Below are 1,811 nucleotides of genomic sequence, written 5' to 3' on the forward strand. Positions count from 1 at the left end.
TATAATTGAAGGTAAATCCGGTAAAAAGAAAGTGAAAACCATCTTTGAGGAAAAAATTATAGGTAAACAAAAGGAGGTGAAAAAGAAAAGTAGTGGTTTGAAAGATATTAAAAATATAGACGCACAAGAAGAAGTAAAACCTAAAAAGAATAAAGCTAAAAATGTGAAAAAGTTAAACTTTGAAGCTGCTTTGGAATCTGCAGATACTGTATTCGATGAATCAAAGAGGCGAAAAAAACATTTAGAGTCTCAAACTAAAGATAAACCGGAAGTAGAAAAGTCGAAAAAATCTTCGAAAGTTGAATCCGGCAAACATGATCTGCAAGATGATCTTCCTAATAAAGCAGAAAAGAGCAATCGCCTTTCTAAAGGCGCCTATGTGAAAGTAAAGAAAGATAGCAAAGTAGAGACAAATACTATTGAGAAAACAATGAAAGAAGATACTGAGAAAAGTAAATCCAAAATAAGTGAAACCGTTCTGGTTCTCGAAAATGAAAAACGAGACGAAGAAGAAGAACCAGAAAAGGAGGAAATATTAAACGAGATAAAACAAATGAAGACATCGGCACGCGCTTCTAAAAATGAACAGAAGAATCCAGAAGATGTTGTTGAAAATATTTATTTCACTCTAAGTAAACGCAAGAAGACAAGTAAGTTAGATGCAATCACTATAACGGATCCCAACATTTCTCAAACAGTTTCGCAGCAGCAAATCGCCTTGATGGCCAGTTCAGATTTGGAGTTGCTTCTAGAGATTTGGAGATTTGGAGTTGAAATTGTGACCAATACCGGTAGTGGAAGTCCGAAGCGGAGCTTGGACCGAAAAGACAAGAAACCGTTCACAGAATCAATTTCCATACCCCTGTTGACCGAGGTTCCAGAAGACGCAGCCTCCAATCTACCGAATGAGATTATCCAGAAGGACAAGTCTAAATTGCCTGTTAAGGAGGAATATCTTTTGAGTACTATGTCTACTCAGATGTGCAGCTCGTTAAGTGAACCACCACCTGACATGTTCGACTTCGGTAATCTACAGATGATTGTGTAGAAATTCCAGTAACTGGTAAACATTTGTTGAAAAATAATCTGCAAAAAAATAAACTAGTAGTATATGAACAAAATTTATCCAGTAAATATAGCAGCATACCTTTAATGCTTTCATTCCTTGGATTGGAATTCGATCACTTCCGGTTAAGATATAAGAATTTGAAATGAAATGAAACAGTTCTAAAACCCTTCCATCGCAGACTTTCATAAATCCTTTATATCTTTAACTGATTTATTTAACAGATAATCAACATATAGTTCGACGTACTCATATCTGAAAATTGAGGAAAGTTATGTACAGTAAAATATTGTTAATGAACATTTACTTATTTAGGTCACAGGTGTATCGCTTTCAGATTTCAATGGTATAGATCTCTCAACCCCGTATACGTCTCTGCTGATTTCAAATGTCAAACTCAACACTTCTTCCAAATCGTCTTCTTGGTAGACCAACAGCGATTGCAGCGAGTTGGCGATTGTTAGGGAAAGAGATTTGACGTCGAAAAGATTAACATGCTCTTTCAGTAGCTTCTTATAGAGGACCAATGGGAATGGAATATCAAAAATGGTGAAATTGTAAATGGCGAGTTCGCATATCAAGCCGATCAGGAATTACATCATTTCATCCTCGAAAGAATCTTCCAAGAACTATATGCTCGTTGTCTCTTCATATTCTTTGAACATTCCATACTTTGGATCCAGAATGTTTCGCAGAAGCAGCATGAATAATTCCGTCTTAGCTTGAGAATCAAATAAAATATATA

General features: G+C 35.6%; 1 protein-coding gene across 1 annotated transcript; it reads left to right on the plus strand.

Annotated features, from left to right (window-relative positions):
* Window positions 1-62: 62 nt before the first annotated feature.
* On the plus strand, window positions 63-1,025 carry LOC108559987 (the record flags this gene model as incomplete). Its single annotated transcript, XM_017917393.1, has 2 exons — window positions 63-650; window positions 699-1,025. Coding segments are annotated over 2 exons (915 nt in total), but the record flags the coding sequence as incomplete, so codon positions are not given.
* Between the last annotated feature and the right edge of the window lie 786 nt (window positions 1,026-1,811).

Source organism: Nicrophorus vespilloides, unplaced genomic scaffold (genome assembly GCF_001412225.1).
Source record: "Nicrophorus vespilloides isolate i.1.1-1 unplaced genomic scaffold, Nicve_v1.0, whole genome shotgun sequence".
Lineage (NCBI taxonomy): Eukaryota > Metazoa > Arthropoda > Insecta > Coleoptera > Silphidae > Nicrophorus > Nicrophorus vespilloides.